Source organism: Oratosquilla oratoria, chromosome 16 (assembly GCF_046742065.1).
Source record: "Oratosquilla oratoria isolate Oo_2021 chromosome 16, ASM4674206v1, whole genome shotgun sequence".
In the NCBI taxonomy this organism is placed as follows: Eukaryota; Metazoa; Arthropoda; class Malacostraca; order Stomatopoda; family Squillidae; genus Oratosquilla; species Oratosquilla oratoria.
Window position 1 is genome coordinate 35,756,035 of NC_134792.1, and position 19,251 is coordinate 35,775,285.

A 19,251-nucleotide genomic window follows, 5' to 3' on the forward strand; every position below is an offset into this window, starting at 1 on the left:
ACCAAGATAAGAGGGAGGGAGGGAGTGGAGTGTGTGGGGATGGAATAGGTGGGAGTGGATTTTATACCTTTGTTTTTTGGCTACTTCTCTTGTAAAGGGGAAAAAAGCCTTTAGTATATGTATGTATTATTATTATCATCACTACTACAATTGTTGTTATTATTTTAGTTCTTCAGTATTAGTATTGTTGTTGTTGCTTATGTATATATGTCTTTTTTTCCAGATATCAAAACAGCTGAAAGTTTGCCATGGAGGCCAGGCCAGACAACCCAGGGACCACAGTATTCCAACTATCAACACCTTCCACATCCACATTCCCACAATCTCGCTCATCCTCACAGTCACAATGTACCACACCCTCATTCCCATAATCTTTATCACCATTACAAGAGCGATGAACACCTCCATGAGTACCATGACTACCCAGAAACAAACTATCATAATTATCACAACTATGACCAAAACCAACCCAACAACTATGCCAACAATGTGACCAACCATTCAGCAACTTATCCACCTGATTACAAAGCACCAAGTCAACACAACACTGTAACTACCACAGCTGCCAACAATAGTACCAACAACACACATTCCAATCACAGGCTTCATGCTCCACACCACCATCACCACCACCATCACCACCATAATCTCCACCAACCAGGTCACCATAGTAGTCACAGCCTGGCAGACTTCCCCAATGAAGAAGAATATAATACGGGTCTATATGAGTACAACCGTAGCTACAGTGATTATGGGACTTACCGCCGTGGTCACCACAGCAAAAATCACAGCAACATAGATCTGCACTATGGCAGTGCAGACCACCAGTTCTCAGATTCTGAACTAACAATTGCCAAGGTTAGTGGTAACTGCTAAAAATCATGATTACAATTCCAAATCACTCTTTTAATCACTAGTTTTTGTGTTTTACCATAGAAGAATGTGGTTATTTTATCTTACCCACTATTTCCATGCCATTCATGGAGCTGTGAAATAAGTTCTGAATCCATACAGTGACTTGAAATATGTATTGGGTATGTTTGATTTTATATAGTTAACAAGCAGGATTTTTATAGGGTTTATTCTGGCAAAGCTGTAGGGAGGTAAAGATTTTTATTCATGTCTCCGAGTGATAAAGTACAGGAACTCTATTCTGATTATTGAATTACTTAGAATCACACAGGAAGATATATTAATACAAATTTGCCAAAAACAATATTGAAGAAACAGTATCATATTCAGTAAAAAAAAATTCCATATGTGAAGGTCTTCTCTTACATTTCACTTATTCACCTGTCATGAACCCAACAATGGGGTATTGTAAGTGGTGGTCCTGTGAGATAAACAGAGATAATCATCTCCCTGCCGCACACCTTCAAATTCAGTCAACATCTATATCTCCATTTGGTTCAAACCCAATTAAGGTCTCTTTCTATCAACATTAACTGTATTTACTGTACCTTTTCACACAAGAAGAGCTGACAACCAGTGACTGCTCCTCTCCTCCTACCACTATAAACCAGTGACATAGAAACAGTCCCACTCTGATGTAACACAAACAGCAGTCCAACATTTCTATGGGAGGGCCCAAGGACTATTGCCAGCCACCATGTAGATGTATGTTTCTAATAACTAAAACTCAAGATGACAGTTATTGTTATCATTATTCATCTCCCATTCGGAAAATCTTTAGAATTATCATGTAATAAAAGATATAATTATTCATAATAAAGTTTGGATGGCATGGTAGTTCTGCTTACCAGGTGGATATGATTGAAAGCATTTTGGTCAAATTAGTTCAGGCAAGATCCTTACCATGGCAAACTATGAAATGTAATCCTCCTTCATATGATATTGATAGAACTTAGAGAATTTCATGAATAATATCATCCCTTGAAGATTTTGTGGATAATACTGGACAACATTATTTAGCTGAAGGATCATGGCTTGAATGAAGTCTTGATTCATTAACCCTTTCAACACTGAGCTTTTGCCCTCAACAGAACAAAACTGACCCACCATCAGCCAGAACAAAACTTCAAAAGACAATTTATTGTAGCAATGTAATCAGTTAAATTTGGCCTTTGGTACAGGATTCTGCCTTCAATTGAAGGAATTTTTGTTCCATTAGAAAAAAAAAGAATAAATATATAAATAAATAAAATAAAATTCTAGTCAATGGGCTAAGATTCCATTCAATCTGCTGTCCAACCCACAGATAAATAAAATAACACATTACAACAAAATCTACTTATGGTACTCCCTTGTAGAGCCAAACACCAATTAACCACTATTTTTTCTTGTAATTCTAATTAGATCAAAGATGGTTTCATTAAAATTAAAGAGAAAGGTCTCAAGTTCCTGTACTACATACTCCTACTAGAGATCAAAAGAGGAGATAGAACTTTTATAGACTTATGTAGATACAGTTTTAAGGTGGCATGAAAAAAAATGTAGCTCTTACTTGTTGTAATTTCATCGGCATGGTATTACATCAGCTGGGTTCCAGTCCACCACCCAGATACTTAGTTTACATAGATAGCTAGTGCATGCAGGAACAAGTGGTAGAGAAAGTGGGCATGCTGTCCTCATTCTGCAGTCTGATTCTTGTAGGTTTTAGCCACCTTCTCAACATTTTTTTTTCACTAAGAGGAAGTGAAATTATTGCAGATGTTTGCCTTAAAAATAGACAGATCCTAATGCTGTTTGGACTGTTCCTGTTGAAGGAAAATAATCATAGTATGGGTAGTGTGACATGTCTGGAATCTTTTATGTGTGTGGATTTGGAAAGCAGCAATTGTTACACTTGTATATTTGTATACATGTGTATGTATCATGTGAAAATCACTTAATCTTTGTGTGTCCTTATGTATCTGTTGTGTGTGTGGGTGTGTGTGGGTGTATTCCTGTGTATTTACAACTGTATACATGCATTGACAAATGTATTGTATTTGGTTTGTGTGCTTATGTTTGTGGGAGTGAGGAGATTCATGTTTCATGCTTATTATCAACATACAAATTATGAAAGATTTTCTGTGTACGTAGGGTGTGTGTCAGAAAACGATTGTTTATGATATGGTGTTTGGGCTTCTTTTATGATAATATGATGTTGTCTAAGAATATGCATAGATTATTATTTACATATTATGATTTTGGAAGATCTTTTTTATAATAGTTTTGTTCATGTGATTATGAGGTAAGTTTAAGAAATCAGGTGTTCTTTGTTGCCTTAGGCAAATATCTGTCTTGTGTATCTTCCTCGTTACTCCACACATAACATAATGTTTGATTATGAATTGGTCTTAATATGTGTGAGGATACAGGTATGCAAGGAAATGTTCTATACACATCTAGTATATTTCTTTATTTGTTTGTTAGTGTGTAGTTCTTATTGTTTGTAAATGCAACAGATCCTAACTACTATAACATGTTTTTGTGAATAGATATATATATTTGTATAAGAAGGGAGCAAGTTTTCAGTAATATACATAGTTAAAAACGACAGCATTGTGGTAGTTATTCAGGTTTTTCCTCGTATTCTCAATTTCCTTGATTAAAATTCTGCCATTAACCAGGTGAACAAAAACTAGGTCTCCATATTCTTCCACTTCATTTCCTTTAATTGTAGAGCTCAATGTTTCATCTTCAGAAAGACATCTTCAAGAGTAAACTACAATAACAATAAATACACAATCCCATACAGCAAAATTGTACAAAAATAAATTATTCATGAACAATTTGTTGCTGTCTATAATTGTATTGTATATTTCTCATATTTGACCAGAATTGTTCATGTATAATTTATTTTTGTACAATTGTCATCATTGCTGTATGTGATTGTGTACTTTATGTTATTGCTGTTTACTCTCGAAAATGTCTTCCTCAAGATGAAACATTGAGCTCTATAACTAAAGCAAATTGAATGAAAGAATGTAGATACCTAGTTTCTGTTTTAAAATTCTGCCATTAACCAGGTGAACAAAAGCTAGGTCTCCATATTCTTCTACTTCATTTCCTTTAATTGTAGAGCTCAATGTTTCATCTTCAGAAAGACATCTTCAAGAGTAAACTACAATAACAAAAAATACACAATCCCATACAGCAACGATGACAATTGTACAAAAATAGATTATACATGAACAATTTGTTGCTGTCCATAATTGTATTGTATATTTCTCATATTTGACCAGAATTGTTCATGTATAATTTATTTTTGTACAATTGTCATCATTGCTGTATGTGATTGTGTACTTTTTGTTATTGTTGTTTACTCTCAAAAATGTCTTCCTCAAGATGAAACATTGAGCTCTATAACTAAAGGAAATTAAATGAAAGAATGTAGATACCTAGTTTCTGTTCACCCAGTTAAAGACAGAATTTTAATCAGGAAAATTGAGAATACAAGGAAAAATTGAATAACTACCTCAATGCTGTCATTTTTAAATCTACATGCATATATATATATATACACTAATAAGAACACCGGTACATGTGTTCACTTATGCAAAGTAGACCACTTGGAAAAAGAAACTAACGAAGCAGAGCGCTTTCGTATATTACATCTTCAGTGCAAAAAGTACATAGTTGAATAGAAATACATAGTTTATATATACATGAAAAAGGAACAAGGACAGTTTGCATAAGAGTAGAGGACATTTACCCCCTGAAAAGTGATAGGTCAGGTCGCAAAGGTCAATGCCTTCCATTAATGAGGGAGGGACATTAGGTCACACTCGCAGGGTTACATTTTACCTGTTATTCTTTTGCTTATTTCTTGACAGATAAAATTGTCAAGTTTATATAAGCCCTTGTGTAAGTTAGTATTTTGATCACTGGTGGTATGGATCAAACTACACTCTATTAAGTTTCTTACTATTATGTTATATGTGTAATATATTGTATGGGCATTACCTCAATCAACAGGATGATTATTCAGTTCACCATGCTTGAAGATTCCAATGGAGTTATTGCCATCCCTAGCATTTTTCTTATATTGTTCAAATCTAATGTTTGGCAGTTTGACCTATGTAAAATTGATTACACGTTTTGCAAGGAATTTTATAAATGCATCCTTTTTTAACTTCATTTATAAAATTCCTTGCAAAACATGTAATCAATTTTACATAGGTCAAACTGCCAAACCCTTAAACATTAGAATTGAACAACATAAGGAAAATGATTACATGTTTTGCAAGGAATTTTATAAGTGCATCCTTTTTTAACTTCATTTATCAAATTCCTTGCAAAACGTGTAATCAATTTTTATATACGAAAGCGCTCTGCTTCATTAGTTTCTTTTTCCAAGTGGTCTACTTTGCATATATACATACATATAAATATATGTATATATATATATATATATATATATATATATATATACATATATATATATATATATATATATATATATATATATAGTATATATATATATACTGTATATGTATACATATATGTATAGTTTATGTGTGTGTGTATTTACCTAATTGTATTATACAGGAAGAGGAGTTATGCTCATAGTGACCTGTCTTTGTATCTCTCAGCATCTAATTTTTTAAATTCTTGTATGATCTTTGCACACATTATTGATGTGTGTGTGTATATGTATATTGTATATATATATATATATATATATATATATATATATATATATATATATATATATATATATATATATATATATATATATATATGTAGATAATATGGAGTGGGGGCAAGAGGGTGGGGGGAGAGTGTGGGTGAGGGGGAGTTCAAAGATGGAGTTGATGAAGGAGTGATGGGATGGTTTGGACACATGAAGGGAATGAGTAAAGAAAGATTGGTAAGGGAGGTGTAGGGGATGGGGTGGGGTCAAGCATAGGGGGACCTCCAGTGGTGGGATGAATGGGGGTGGGGGGACATTGGGAGGGAGGGGAGTGTCTGTTGAGGAAGGAGGTGAGAGAGAGCAGAGGATGAAGGTAGGTGGGGAGTGGTTGTGTATGGATGATGCTGTAATGCATGGAAGGGGGTGGGGGAGTGTGTGTGAATGATGTTTAGACACATCCCAAAGGGACTGGGGGATGGGGAGGGTCGCAGATTGGATGGAGCAACCTTGCTGTGGATGTGCTGTCTTGTTACATTACTTCTGACCCAGGGTGTTTAGCGGGGTGTGGGGGTGGCCTGTCATCAGGGAGGAGGAGGTGGGGTTGAATGGGAATGGAGTGTGTGGGGGGATGAAGTAGGTGGAAGTGGATTTATGCCTTTGACTTTGGCTACCTCCTTTATAAAGGGGAACAAGCTCTTGTTATATGTATATATATATATATGTATGTATGTGTATGTATATATTTATATACACACACACACAGAATAGTCAGAAAAACTCTAAATTTACAAAGATCAATGAAAGTGGCCTTTGACTACCTGGATGAAGAAATGGTAAAGAAAATATTAGTTACATTGATAAGACCAAAATTGGAGTACGCTGCAACACTATGGTCACCCAGTACTAAAAAGAACATATAGAAATTAGAAAGAATTCAAAGAGCAATGACAAAGATGGCACCAATACTCTCCAAATTGACACATGAACAAAGATTGGCCAAACTTGAACTACCAACCCTGGAACAAAGAAGAGAAAGAGGAGATCTACTAACCCTCCTCAGAACTATGAAAGGAATGGAAGTCCTTGACAAAGATGATTTACTAAAGTGGGATAAGAGAAAAAAAAGAGGACATGAAAAAAAAATAAAAAGAATAGTTACAAAAGAGATCTGAAAAAGAATATCTTCCCACACAGAGTGGTAGGTATCTGGAACAAATTGAATAAGGAAACAGTGAGTGCAAAAAGTATACAAGAATTTAAGATCAAACTGGATGCTGAAAGGTACAAAAGCGGGTCACGATGAGCATAGCTCTCTTCCCATAAAATACAACTAGGTAAATACACACACACACATCACCAAAGACATGTTGCCAGATGAACATATAAATAAAATAGAGAAATATACAATTTATTGAGATCAATAAAGGTGGCCTTTAAATACCTGGATAAGGAAATGATTAAGAAAATATTACAAACACTGATAAGGCCAAAACTGGAATATGCAGTGCTGATATGGTCACCCAGTACAAAAAAGAATATAAGAAAATTAGAAAGAATACAAAGAGCAATGACAAAGATGGCCCCAACACTTTCAAACCTGACATATGAACAAAGACTGGCCAAACTAGAATTGCCAACCCTGGAACAAAGAAGAGAATGAGGGGACCTACTAACCATCTACAGAATTATGAAAGGAAAAGAATGCCTTGATAGAGAGGACTTATTAAAGTGGGACAGAGGAAAAACAAAGAGGACATGCAATGAAACTCAAAAATTATAACTACAGAAGAGACCTGAAAAAGAACAGCTTCCCACACAGAGTAATAGATATATGGAACAAATTGGATGAAGAAATAGTGTGTGCAAACACAATACAAGAATTTAAGAACAAACTTGATCTTGTGAGATACAAAAACAAGTCACCATGAGCATAGCTCCCCTTCCCGTATAATACAACTAGGTAAATACACACACATAGAAAGAAATAAGGGACCAAATAATGAACCTTGATGTTAGAAAATCACATGGCCCAGACAGAATTGCAAACTGGATACTAAAAGAATGTATAGATTAATTAATGGACAAAATGTATAAGATAATAGATTGCGCACTCAAAGAAGGAAAAGTACCATAAGACTAGAAAAATGCCAGTATTGTGCTAATATATAAAGGGGGAGACAAGGAAGACCCAACAAACTATAGACCGGTCTCCCTTACAAGTACAATAGCTAAAATTTGTGAAAAATTCATCAAAAGTAGATGGACTGAACATCTGAAGAACAATATACTAAATCTGAAATAATTCAGTTTTAGACAGGGAAGATTATGTGCCACAAATTTTACTTGTTTCTATTCAAGGTTAACAGACAATGCAAGAAAGGGATGGATGGGCAGACTGTGCTTTCCTGGACTTTCAAAAGGCATTTGATAAAGTACCACACAAAAAACTATTAAGAAAACTTGAAACAACAGGTGTACATGTAAAATTATTTAAATGAATGGAAGATTTCTTGCATGGGAGAAAAATGAGAGTGGTACTCAGAGATAAAAACTTTACTTGGGAAGAAATGGTAAGTGGAGTCCCATAGGGTTCAGTATTGGCTCTGATAATGTTAGCTATATATATAAATGACATGGATGAAGGTGTAGAATATCACATTAACTTCTTTGCAGACGATGCAAAACTACTAAAGAAAGTAAGTATGGGAAAAGATTGTGAATTGCTACAGAGAGACCTGGACAAGGTCTGGGAATGGAGTCAGAAGTGGGAAGTAAACTTCAACATTAAGAAATGTAATATAATAGAATTTTGAAAAAGGTAAAAAAAAAAAGTATCAATACAATATAAAACTGGTGCAAAGGAAGTAAAGAAAGTTAGTTCTGAAAAGGACCTAGAAGTAATTATCACCAAAAACATGTCCCCAGACAAGCAGAAAAACAAAATAGTTGGAGAAACCTACAATTTACTAAGATCAATAAAGGTGGCTTTTAATTACTTGGATGAGGTAATGGTAAAAAAAAGATACTAGTCACACTGATAACACCAAGATTGGAGTACGCTGCAATACTATGGACACCCAGTACAAAAAAGAATATAAAGAAAATGGAAAGAATCCAAAAAGTAACAACAAAGATGGCCCCAACTCTTTCAAAATTGACATACAAAGATTGTCTAAACTAGAACTACCAACCATGGAACAAAGGAGAGAAAGAGGTGATCTATTGGCCATTTACAAAATCATGAAAGGCATGGAAATCGTTGATAGAGAAAACTTATCGAAGGGGAATAAAAGAAAAACAAGGTAAATGAAAAGAAACTAAAAAAGGATAGTTATAGAAGAGATCTGAAAAAAAAAAAAAAAACAGTTTTCCACACAGAGTGGTGGATGTCTGGAACAAATTGGACAAAATAATGAGTATGCAAACACCATACAAGAATTTAAGAACAAACTAGATATTGCAAGATACAAAGATGGGTCACTACGAGCATAGCTCCCCTTCCCATATAATACAGCTAGGTAAATACACACATTACCTAAACTTGTGGAGGTCTTGTCAAGGATGCAGTGTCTTGTCTGAGTCTGATTACTGACATTATGACACTCCAGCCACATTGTTCTGTCGTCTATGTTCATGTATTCATTGTCATCAAGCAGTAGTTTACTTTGTCACTTAGAATGGATGGGTCTTTGAATGATCAGGACAGGAGACCTTTACACTGTCATGAGTGATAGTGTATATGTGGTATTTTTATGGTGTGAGAAATAATATTAACCTCTTCAGTATGGCAATGTGCATGGATTCTGTAGTGGCAAATGGTAGTTGATTTTGTTGCATTGAAAGACAGACCTTCTGCCATTCCAGGGTCTCATTTTATCTGAACATAATTCAAACCAGTATAATCTGTATAGAATCATCAGAAATTTGCCAGAACAAAATCTTTATAGTACATCACCTCATTGAAAGGATTATGACATTGTCTCTTTTATAATAGATAACCATCAAGTAAAGCTAAATTACAATTTTTTCCATATATGCAATTCATTCACACTTAAAAAGTTTAATGTGTTTTTATATATTGAGTAAGAATTTAATTTGTCTAATCATTTCAGTTTTCATAAACTACCTCTGTTCAGAAACCAACCTTTAGTTGAATCGAATCAAGTATATTCAAAATATAGTATGTAAAGCCAGTGAGCCATCCATCATCTGAATAGAATAGTATGCCATTGACATTCTCAAAGGTTCTTGGATGCCAGAAAAAGGGTTATGTGCATCCAGATTATAGCATTATACTTCTCACTCTGCCCATTTCCTTGAGGATTATAAGAGGTTGTTCAACTAGTGGCAATACCTTGATTGTGCAAGAATTCACATAGATCCTTGGCCATAAATGAGGATCAGCTATCAGAATGTAGTTAGGAAGGTATACCAAATATTGCAAAAATCTGATTCAGACAATGGATTATAGTACCAGTAGTCATGTTCTGACAGACGAATGCAAATGGAAAATGATAATACTCATCCACCACCATGAGCATATAGTGGTTTCTGGAGTTCAAGGATAGAGGCCTCTTGAAGTCTAGACCAAGATGTTCAAAGGGTTGCATGGCCTTGATAAGGGGAGTTTGGTGTGGTTTGTAGAACTGAGGTTTTAATTGGGCACATTGAGGGCATTCAGAGCACACCCTCCTCACATTTTCCATGGAATAAGGAAGATTTCTCACTCTAACAAAATGAGCAAGTCTTGTTGTACCAGGATGGCAAAGTCGAGTGTGGGGCTCAGATAATTTCTCGTTATTGACAGTAGCTTCACAGTGAAAATGTGAGAGAGTCTCTGTAGGAATGTTGTATTTACCAGGATAGTGCATGGTGTCATAGTTGTAGCACCCCAACTTGATCCTCCTTTGTTGAATTTTATCATTCTTAGTTTTCCCAAGTTGATTCATATGGAACATAAAACTGACAGCCTGTTGGTTCATAACTAAGGTAAAACATCATCCTGTCAAGTAGTGAGACCACCTTTTTACAGATTCCACAATTGCACATACCTCCTTTCATTGTGCAGAGTGTTTGCATTCAGTAGGTGTGAGAGTGCAACAGAAAAAGGCAACTGGATGGCCTGCCTGATTTAGAGTAGGAGCAATGGCTGTATTAGATGCATCAGTTTCAACCACCAAAGGAACAATTTCATCAAATGAGTGTACAACAGCCTTCACAATCTCTTCTTTGAGATCATCAATGGCTTTCAGGGCCTCTGGACTCAGAGGAAAAGTGTCAGTGGCAACAAGAGTTCTGATCTTGTCAGAGAATCAGGAAACCCACTGTGAATAATAGGAAAACATACCAATAACACGACATAAGGAAGAGCAATCTTTAGGGATTGGTAATTCCTTTAATGGAGGTAAACCTTCAGAATCTGATTAGAGAGAGCCGTGGGCTCTTGTGTAACCAAGAAAATCTATTGATTTTGTAGAAATGGTAGCTTTAGTCTCATTTAAAGTAAAGTTGTGGAACCAGGCAGCTTCTTGAAACTTTGCCAAATTCTCATCATGTTCCAGCAGGGTTTTCTCTGCCATGACAATATTGTCCACATAAGCACAAGTTCCATGTAGATTGTTTTGCTTGATGATGTTGTCAATAGTCCTTTGGAAGCAAGCAATGCCATTTGTAACTGAATGGTACTCTGCAGAACTGGTATAACTTGCCATTTGCTTCAAAAGCAGTATATAGTTTGTCCTCTTCCCATATAGGTATTTGGTGGTAAGCACTTTTCAGGTCCAGTGAACTATAGTACTTGTAATGAGACAGTTCTGTGACAAGGTCGTCTATTCTTGGAAGAGGGTACGCATCCAAACGAGTGAATTTATTAATGGTTTGTCCATAGTTAACAACCAATCTCTCGGTTGCATTCATTCGACACAACAAGGACTTGCACCCTCCATGGAGATGTTCTCTCGTCAATAACACCATCATGTAGCATCTTGTTAATTTCATACCTTATGAACTTCTTATCATCATCCCCAAACTTCTGAGATTTTGTTGTAAATGAGTTTGCAATGAGGAGCAAGACTTGAAAAGAGATGAGGTGTATCCACCAAAGCAGACAATACACTGCAAGTGGCAGGGTTGGAGATATTTAGATCTTTCTTGGATCCACCAAAGTCCACTGTAATACTAGAGTGCTGGCTCATGAAGTCTTGACCAAGAATGACATCACAACACAAGTCTGGCAGCACAGAAAGCTTTGTATTATAGTAGCACTCACCTTTCAAATTGATGTCAACTGTGCAGCATCAATTCATAGGAGACGTGAGTGATGAAGAGGCCATAGATACCCTTCTAGTCACTTGGACAACCTTCAACTTGTGCTTCTTGGCATAGCTATGTGGCTGATGCCAGATGTTCTTACTCACTGGAGGTGCAAATTCAGAAGAGAGCAAGGTCTAGGTGGATTGAGACCCTTTTTTTTTTATCCTAAATTGAACTAAGAAAAAATTGACCTTACCCAAAATATACTCTGTAGTTTATGTTATTTATGTTCATCTTGAAGGAGGCATTAATAGATTAAAAAGAAAACATAAACAAGTGTCTTTTACAGATTAATAAGTTGTTCACATAGTGCAGTAAATCCATTTGATTGCAGCCTCTCATGCTGTACTGTGGATAGCCCTACTTTGGTGAGGAACCTTATGGGAAACTCAAATGCTGTTGATGTGTTCTCTTATGCCACACAGGTATGGCTTGCCTTCAGCTTGTTTGGGTGGATACACAGAAGGTTTTAGTGTGAGGGTAGTGTGTACATTTAGTAGGAAGGTGTTGGATTGGCTCTCTGTGTTTTTTGTCTGTATAAGACATCAGGTGAATCTGACAGGGTGCAAATATTCATAGGTTTTTATATAAAAATTCTTACCAGCACCCATTTTTGTGTCTGTACCAGTGGCTTGAATTTGCTCACTCTTGTATGAACTGAAAGTATTACCATTCAGGAAAGTATTAGCCATTCAGGTCATCCTGAACATAAACAAGATACCAGCAATCTGAAAAAGATCAAACATGATCACCAAGTAAACCACCAGAACAACTAGCTTCTTACCAACAATGAAGGAAATGGTTTTATATATGAAGAGGGAGAGGGTTAACCAAGGAAATTCTATAATATGCTGATGTCATGAAATAGTTCAGTATTAAGTACTTCTGCAGAACTTCTTCATTTGATAGTTTGTGTAATTTATGCATTTTGTTCTGGCTACCATTAGGATAGTTTATGCAGCTGAGATGCAGGTCGTGATGTTTGGATTCAGCCTCCTAAGCTGGACAATATTGTATGGTAATAACCAGAATCAAATTTTCAAGAGTAGCACTGTGTCAAAAGTGGTCAATATAAGCATATGTTGGTCATCAATTTCCTTTTGCAATATTAGATATGTCATCAGTACAGTAATTACATTACCTGATTATTCCTTTGATGTTTATGTGTAATTTCGTCTTGTCATATTTTTTTGTTCAAGGATGATATGACATTTTCATAATGTTGGTAAATTTTCTTTTGGCCAAATGAAAAGATATATGACAATAGTCTATTCAACCAAATTTGGTGGAGATTGGTTGACTTTAGAAAATCAGATTATGTGACAAGAGTAACAATTTAGATGAAAAATTTCATTACTATTAAGGAAAAACAGGATATAATAAAAAACTGCATTTATAATGTAACATGAAAAATATACACCAATACTAGTAGGATTAGATAACCATGATAATATTAATATCTCCATCAAGTTGATTGAAACAGAATAGATATAAGACATCCTTCAAAATACCACAACAGAGTATGATTAGACCTAATCCCTGTTGACAGGGTATATATAAGTTGATAGTTCAAATCTTATGTAATTGACTGTAAGATCTACTGTAACCTTTTCTGAGTAGTTCAGGGAGATGTTGCATAAATTTAACAACTTTGTGCATGTATATTTCAAATATTTTCTAGGTGTTCTTTTGTTGGATTCTGTAGATTTTATTTTGTTTACAGTTAGTGTATATTATGTACTATATAGATGCAAATTAGTTGTATTTGTTAGTTCCTTATTAGTTATGTTTTTATGCTTCTATGTTTCATCACTTCATAGTGCCATTCTTCTTATATTTTCCAATGATTTTTCAATTTTCGTCATTTTTTCATTTGTTTTTGGTTGAGTAGAAACTTTTATAGTGTGGTTTCTTTATTTAACTGTGTAAGTGACTGTGTGGATGTTGTATATTTATGCCTGCTTCTTATTTGACAGAAACAAATGATGAGTACCTACAACTGATAGTTTTGCAAGTTGGATGTCAGTGAGAATCATCTCTCTGCCACCCTTCTTCAGAACCTGTCATTATTCTCACCTTCATCTAGAAGTGCAACCTCAAAGGGCTGACACTGTCTTCAGGCTGGGCCAGAGATTTCTCTTTGTTAATGTTAACTGTATTTCCTCCATCTTTTTACGTAGGAGAATTGACAACCAGTAACTGCTCCATTTCTCCACTTTGTCCTCCTCCTCTTCCTTCTCCAACTAGATAGTGTAATAAAAAACTGTCACACATTAATACAACATGGACAATAGTGTCGTGTTTTCCCCCTGAGAGATCTATGGGAGGGCCCAAGTTCATTGACAGCTACTATGGGGTTGCAGGTTTCCATTTGGTGAAGCTCAAAGCAACAATTATTTATCTTACTAAATATATCTAGAAGAAGTAAGGCAAAAATGTAAATGATGGTTGGATTATGTATGGTAACATATGTCTCCTGAGTGCAGTTTTGTGTAGAGTTGATATGATGAATGTGTTCCAATAGTCAGTTTGTTACGAGATAAATAGAAAACATTTTCTTGAAAATGTGATGGTCTGATGGGTAGTATATGTACCATGAGATGTATACTGAGTGAATGAAAGGGATGATTATTGATTTTTTTTTTTTTTAGATATATATGTGAGTTAACATACAGTATTCAGCCTACATAGTTAGAATATGTGTAATTTTGGTGTGTGTGTGTGTGATATGGAGAAGATATAAGAAAAGTAAAGTGGAATGTTTATCTAGTGTGAAGTGTATGTGTGTGCTTATACTTAGGATTTTTACTTACCAATGGATATTTGCCTATCACTGGTTTTATAGGACTGAGACAAAGGTCTTAGCATCATCCAGGCTTGAAATTTCTTTAGTTCAGAGCTATATCACATGTTTGAACATGAAGTCTTAGGGTGCTTTATGTTTAAGAACACCAGTTGTTTCTGCATGGATGTTTATGTTTCTATTTATGTGTCATGTATGTGTATATGTGGAGTGACATGTTGAATATTTGTGTATATCATGTATATGTGTACATATATTCAGTATGTATATATATATATATATATATATATATATATATATATATGTGTGTGTGTGTGTGTGTATGTACGTATGTATGTATGTATGTATAGTCTTTTTCTCGAGCAAACAATGATGTATGAGTGTGAAATTGCATGAAATGAATAAGATATGGTGCAAGAACTGTGGCAATATTGTGTGTGTGTAGAGGAGCTGCCCTAGACTGCCCTGTCCTCCTCACCTCACAGCGTCGAGTGCGACACACTCGAGGTCGAGGTGGAGAGGGACGACCTGTCTCGGTGCATAACCCACCCCACCACAACGAGTCGCACGTGAAGTCTGTCCATCAACGCAATCACATCAACCTACAACGTCACATTGACCTGCAGCACCACAATGACCTGCAGCAGCACCACAGTGACCTGCCACACCACAGTGACCTGCATCACCATAGTGAGCTACAGCAGCTGAGTGCAGGGGACCTTTTGGGGAAGACACATGAGGAACTGGTTCTGCTGCTCATCAAACTAAGACGTCAACATGCAGCCCTCGAGTCATCTCGCCATGAAACTCGGATAGAGAGAGACTCGCAGGTACAAGAAAGGCTTCTGAAGTCCTCAGTTGGTGTGCTAAATGCTGCCAAGTAATTTTGGGTCCCTGTAACCCCAAACCTTCGCTTGCATCTGAATGGCCTCAGATTTACTCCTCTTAAGTGGTGGTTATAATCCTGCTTAACATTTGTCCCCCACATCCTCTCCAAAACTGACTTTACCTGCACATCTGCATGAGAATCCTGGTACTTTGACTTCACTGTTTATTCTTTTGGTAATTTTGCATGGTATTATGTAAGCTTGGTATATTGGTTTATGTACTTTCCTTGGTGCAATGTATATGGTTCTACTGTATACATGGTGATGGAGTTGACAGGAATGAAGTATTACATTGTTTAGTTAAGCAGTGCAGTTTCTAGTTGAATTTGTATTAAAGATGTGATTTAAGGAATGTTGGACTTGTACTGAAAATGTTTGCAAGATGGATAGTACATTGCTTCATTTGTGGGTGTTGACAGAACAAATTCTAGGCATGTATGATCTAGAATTATAGTAGATTACTTTGAGATAGAACTTTACCATTGAGGTCACTTTCTTAACAGGTAATATGTATTTCAGTAGCTCAAAAGAATAAGAAAAAAAGCAGTGTGTATCTCTTTATTATCCTCTGTTGTCATCCCAGCCCATCCATATTATCCATTTTCCTCTGGCTAACACATTTCTACATTTTTCTTCTACAAAGAATCAAAACATACTTTGACTTGGGCACCCTCATTACAAGGGAGAAAAGACCATTGGTATATACATGCATACTTTTTTCTCCAACATTTCATGTTTTGTCACTTCCTTTTTTTTTCTGCAGTATGTGCCCTTATTACTCTTCTCCATTTGTCATTGATTGTATTTAGGATATTCATCATACTTAAACTGCATTATTTGCATCACCATTTTATATAAATTTTTTTATTAATTTATTTATTTGTTTATCTATAACATAATAGATAAATAGATACATTCATACCAAGGACATTTTACCCCTTACAAGGGAGGTAGCCAAAGTCAAAGGCATAAATCAACTTTCACCCATTTCATCCCCACATACTCCACTCCCATTCACAATCCCTCCCTCCCTCTTTTCTTGGCTCCTCCTAGATGATGGGTCATCCCTGCATCTCACCCACTTACCTGGGTCAGAAACAATGTGCTGTCTCTTGCTACATTGCTTCTGACCCAGGTCAATGGGCAAGATGTAGGGATGATTCATCATCCAGGAGCCAAGAAAAGAGGGAGGGAGGGACGGTGAATGTGAGCAGAGTATGTGGGGATGAAATGGGTGGGAGTGGATTTGTGTCTTTGACTTTGGCTACCTCCCTTGTAAGGTGGAAAAAGCCATTGGTATATGTATCTATGTATCTATTTTTTGTTATTTTTTCTTCATTGATTGTTTATTTGTTTATTCATTTGTTAGCATTTTTTTCTTTATTAATTGTGAATTCTTTGTTCACTCTTTTTTGGTGAGTCACCACAAGAAACAAGTCCTTGTCCTTTATTCTAAAGCCAAAATTAAAAAATTCTCAAAGGATTTAAGGATGATGAACAAAATGAGCTAAGATAATACCTTTTCCAAAACTGGTATAGTCAAAGAAATTGTCTGGCACTATACAAAAATTTCTTGATCAAATTATACTGGTAATTCATCTATGCAGTATATAATCCTGATTTCCTTTTTTCAGTTTGTCCAGTATATAGTCTCATCTCCTGTCTTTACTTAGTTTTACTGTCATCACTTAGTTTAATCATAGTTTTATTTAATCTATGCATTCTTTTCTGTAACTGGGACCACAGAAAGAATAATTTCTGTGGTGCTCAACTTCAGATCTCATGAACATCTTCACCTCTTTCTAAAAGGGCAGCCCTGACAGGTTGGTATTCAGTCCCTAAACTGGCCCCAAGATTTCTCTCTATGAACTTTGTATTCCTCCACTCCGTCATATAAGAAGAACTGACAAGCACCCACTGCTCCCATCCACCTTCTTCAGCCATCCTGTCACATGAAAAACAGACCCTTATTGATACAACAATGAAAACTGCCCAACATTTCTCCCTAGATATTTATAGGGTTCAAGGACCATTGCTTGCTACTGTAGGGCAGGATGTTTCCGGTCAACCATAAGGTTTGGGTCTTTTAATGTGCACAGGTATGGTACAGATGAGATTAAAAGGTTAGAGATAGACAGTATGTTTGTGAGAATGAAGATGGATTTGTTAGCATTAAGTAAAACTAAGTTGAAAGGGGGGGTGATTTTGAGTTTGGGAGTGTAGTGTGGAGGATGTCAGGAGTGAAGAGAGGAAGAGGGAGGTAAGGAGTGGCTCTACTAGTAAGTAAGGAGATGGGTAAGCATGTGGTGAAGTGGAAGGTGTTTTTTTCAAGGTTAATGTGGATGAAGGTTAAATTGGGAAAAAAGATGTGGGTCTTTGTAAACACATATGGGCCTGGTGAGAAGAGTGTAGAGGAAAGGGATGCTTTTTGGTTAGATTCAAATGAATGTTTAGAGAGTTTTGGGAGGAATGTCAGTATAGTGGTTTTGGGAGATCTCAATGCTAGAGTAGGGGATGAACCAGTAGATGGAGTGGTTGGGAAGTTTGGAGTACCATGTAGTGGCGAGTTAATGGTGGAGATGTGTTTAGAGAGTTGATGATAGCTAACACAGTGGTTAAGAAAAATATTAAGCATAAGTACACATGGAAGAGGGTGGTGAATAGAAAGATGTTTGATAATGAATTAACGGACTATGTAGTGGTATCCAGGAAAAGACTAGGAAGAGTTTTGGATGTCCATGTTCTTAGGGGAGAGAGTGGGGAAATATCAGATAATTTTTTTGTGGAAGGTAAGTTAAGAATGGAGGATAGGTGGAGAAAGAGGAAAAAGGGCAGAAAGTAGAGAGGTACTTAGAGTACTGTAAACTGTTTAAATGAGAAGGAAAAGGAGGAAGGTTAAGGAGAAGCTGAGGGAAGTGTGAGAGGTAGTGAAGTATAGAGTAGAGGTAGAAGTGGAGAAGGAATGGGGGTGATTCAAGGAGAGAGTGACAAGGATTTGCAATGATGGTATGTGAAACAAAGAAGATGGGAGGGATTAGAAGGGTGCATAGTGAGTAATGGAATGATGAAGTGGGGAAGGTAGTAGAAGAGAAGAAACAGCATTCAGGGACTAGCTTCAAAGTAGAATGAGAGAAACATATGAGAGGTACAAAGAAAAAAGAGAAGTAAAACAAAAGATAAAGGAGGCAAAAAGAAGAGCAGATGTAAAATGGAGGAGTATGACAGAAAAACTTGAAAAAAAAAAAAGATGTTTTACAAGGAAGTTATGAGAGGAAAGGGAGGTGAGTCAAGTAGAGGAGGAAAGGTAAAAGATGCAGATAGACATATCTTAATAGAAGAGGAGGTGGTAAGGGAAGATGGGCAAAGTATTTTAGAGAGCTGTTGAATGTGGAGGAGGATAGGGAGGGATTGGTGGTAGCAGTGGGAGGTGCTAAGAAAATGACGGTGATGGGAGAGGAAAATGGAGGAGAAATAAGAAAAGATGAGGTGCAAGTAGTTTTGAAAATTATGAGAGCAGGTAAGGCACCTGGGTTAGATGAGTCTCATGCGAAGTGTCTGAAGAAGGGAGGTACAGTAATATTGGACTGGCTAGTGAGGTTGTTTAATGTGTGTCTAAGGGAGGGTAGAGTGACTGAGGACTGAAGGAGTGCCTATATAGTTCTGCTTTA

At 36.2% G+C, this 19,251-nt stretch overlaps 1 protein-coding gene across 13 annotated transcripts in view; it reads left to right on the forward strand.

Annotated features, from left to right (window-relative positions):
- The window catches only part of LOC143033881 (uncharacterized), a 512,083-nt gene that overhangs the window by 409,314 nt on the left and 83,518 nt on the right, over positions 1-19,251 (forward strand). For 11 of the 13 annotated variants that reach the window (XR_012967201.1, XR_012967200.1, XM_076199492.1 and 8 more), the window contains 2 exons: positions 224-858; positions 15,182-15,526. Coding sequence is in view for 11 of the 13 variants with exons in the window: in XM_076199492.1 (XP_076055607.1) it covers positions 224-858; positions 15,182-15,526 (980 nt within the window). In the remaining 2 variants the exon portion in view is untranslated. The remainder of the gene's footprint in view (positions 1-223; positions 859-15,181; positions 15,527-19,251) is intronic. The other 2 variants (XM_076199490.1, XM_076199495.1) reach the window with 2 other exon arrangements.